This window comes from Plectropomus leopardus, unplaced genomic scaffold (genome assembly GCF_008729295.1).
Source record: "Plectropomus leopardus isolate mb unplaced genomic scaffold, YSFRI_Pleo_2.0 unplaced_scaffold1281, whole genome shotgun sequence".
NCBI lineage: Eukaryota > Metazoa > Chordata > Actinopteri > Perciformes > Serranidae > Plectropomus > Plectropomus leopardus.
The window spans coordinates 1-1,732 of record NW_024613626.1 but is presented as its reverse complement, the minus strand read 5'-3'; the positions used below and the strand labels follow the sequence as shown (position 1 = coordinate 1,732).

Genomic DNA, 1,732 nt, shown 5'->3' with positions numbered 1-1,732 from the left:
GAGCCCTGCCCTGTGATCAGCTGCTCTGAAAATCTTTACCCTGCGGTAATTCCGTGTTCACCTCCAGCCGACACCTCCCCTTCTCGACTGCCTCTTGCCAAAAACTTTATCCTCCTCAAGTACCGCCAGTCAGACTTTTCTGAAAAGTTTTGTTAACAGCGCCAATGGGAGAAATGACGGAGCAAAAGAACTTTTCTGAAGTTATCACTCAGATATTTAAAGAAGCGCCAAATGCCAGGAAGGACCTTGCTGATAACCAAAGCAACCTCCTCCGCGTCGCAGATTACTGCGAGAACAATTATCTTCAGGTGAGTAATGCTGAGAGAATAGTCACAACAACGTCTCCGTGAAAGCAAAACTTTGAAATAGTTTTAAATCTTTCGAGAAATAAAAATCGGTTCAAGACGTTTACACGTGTAATTTCTCTTGGTTAAAAAAAAAATCCTGCAGGCAGAGGATACTGAAAAGGCCATTGAAGAGGCCAAGGGTTTGGTTGCCCAGGCGCTGGCCAGTGTGACCTATCAGATCAACAGTCTGGCCAGAACCCTGCTGAGGCTGTTTGACGCCCAGGCCATGCAGATCAAGGATATGGAGTCCTCAGTCAACCTGCTGTCACTGGTGAGGAACACCTTTCACCCTAAAATACTGTACACCTGAGCAGTGCCGCACCCAGTACACTCAGCACCCTGGGCAGGCTTCCTCTTGGGCCCCCACCCTCCACCCCCACCCCATATTTTTTGATGATGATGATAGTGTTTTGNGATACATTTTTTTCTAGCCTGCACTGACCTCTAGTGGATGTTTTAAATAACACAAGTATCTCAGCTATGATCTACACAATAGTATCATATTATATATTTATGTTTTAATATATATAGCAATATTATAACAATATATAATGTTAACCATGCCTCCTACAGAGATGGGTGTTTTTGTTTACTAGTTTCAGTGGATGTGTCTACCTTGTGCAGTGAGCCCTGCCCTGTGATCAGCTGCTCTGAAAATCTTTACCCTGCGGTAATTCCGTGTTCACCTCCAGCCGACACCTCCCCTTCTCGACTGCCTCTTGCCAAAAACTTTATCCTCCTCAAGTACCGCCAGTCAGACTTTTCTGAAAAGTTTTGTTAACAGCGCCAATGGGAGAAATGACGGAGCAAAAGAACTTTTCTGAAGTTATCACTCAGATATTTAAAGAAGCGCCAAATGCCAGGAAGGACCTTGCTGATAACCAAAGCAACCTCCTCCGCGTCGCAGATTACTGCGAGAACAATTATCTTCAGGTGAGTAATGCTGAGAGAATAGTCACAACAACGTCTCCGTGAAAGCAAAACTTTGAAATAGTTTTAAATCTTTCGAGAAATAAAAATCGGTTCAAGACGTTTACACGTGTAATTTCTCTTGGTTAAAAAAAAAATCCTGCAGGCAGAGGATACTGAAAAGGCCATTGAAGAGGCCAAGGGTTTGGTTGCCCAGGCGCTGGCCAGTGTGACCTATCAGATCAACAGTCTGGCCAGAACCCTGCTGAGGCTGTTTGACGCCCAGGCCATGCAGATCAAGGATATGGAGTCCTCAGTCAACCTGCTGTCACTGGTGAGGAACACCTTTCACCCTAAAATACTGTACACCTGAGCAGTGCCGCACCCAGTACACTCAGCACCCTGGGCAGGCTTCCTCTTGGGCCCCCACCCTCCACCCCCACCCCATATTTTTTGATGATGATGATAGTGTTTTG

General features: G+C 45.7%; 2 protein-coding genes across 2 annotated transcripts; both read left to right on the top strand.

The window, feature by feature from the left end:
• The first annotated feature begins 62 nt into the window (after window positions 1-62).
• Window positions 63-657, top strand: LOC121963844 (abl interactor 1-like). Its single transcript, XM_042514085.1, has 2 exons — window positions 63-308; window positions 451-657. The coding sequence occupies exons 1-2, from the start codon at window positions 165-167 to the stop codon at window positions 655-657; spliced, it is 351 nt and encodes a 116-aa protein (XP_042370019.1). The 5' UTR covers window positions 63-164.
• A 377-nt stretch (window positions 658-1,034) lies between these two features.
• LOC121963843 (abl interactor 1-like) lies at window positions 1,035-1,590 on the top strand (the record flags this gene model as incomplete). The annotated part of the gene is made up of 2 exons (XM_042514083.1): window positions 1,035-1,280; window positions 1,423-1,590. Coding segments are annotated over exons 1-2 (312 nt in total), but the record flags the coding sequence as incomplete, so codon positions are not given.
• Window positions 1,591-1,732: the final 142 nt, after the last annotated feature.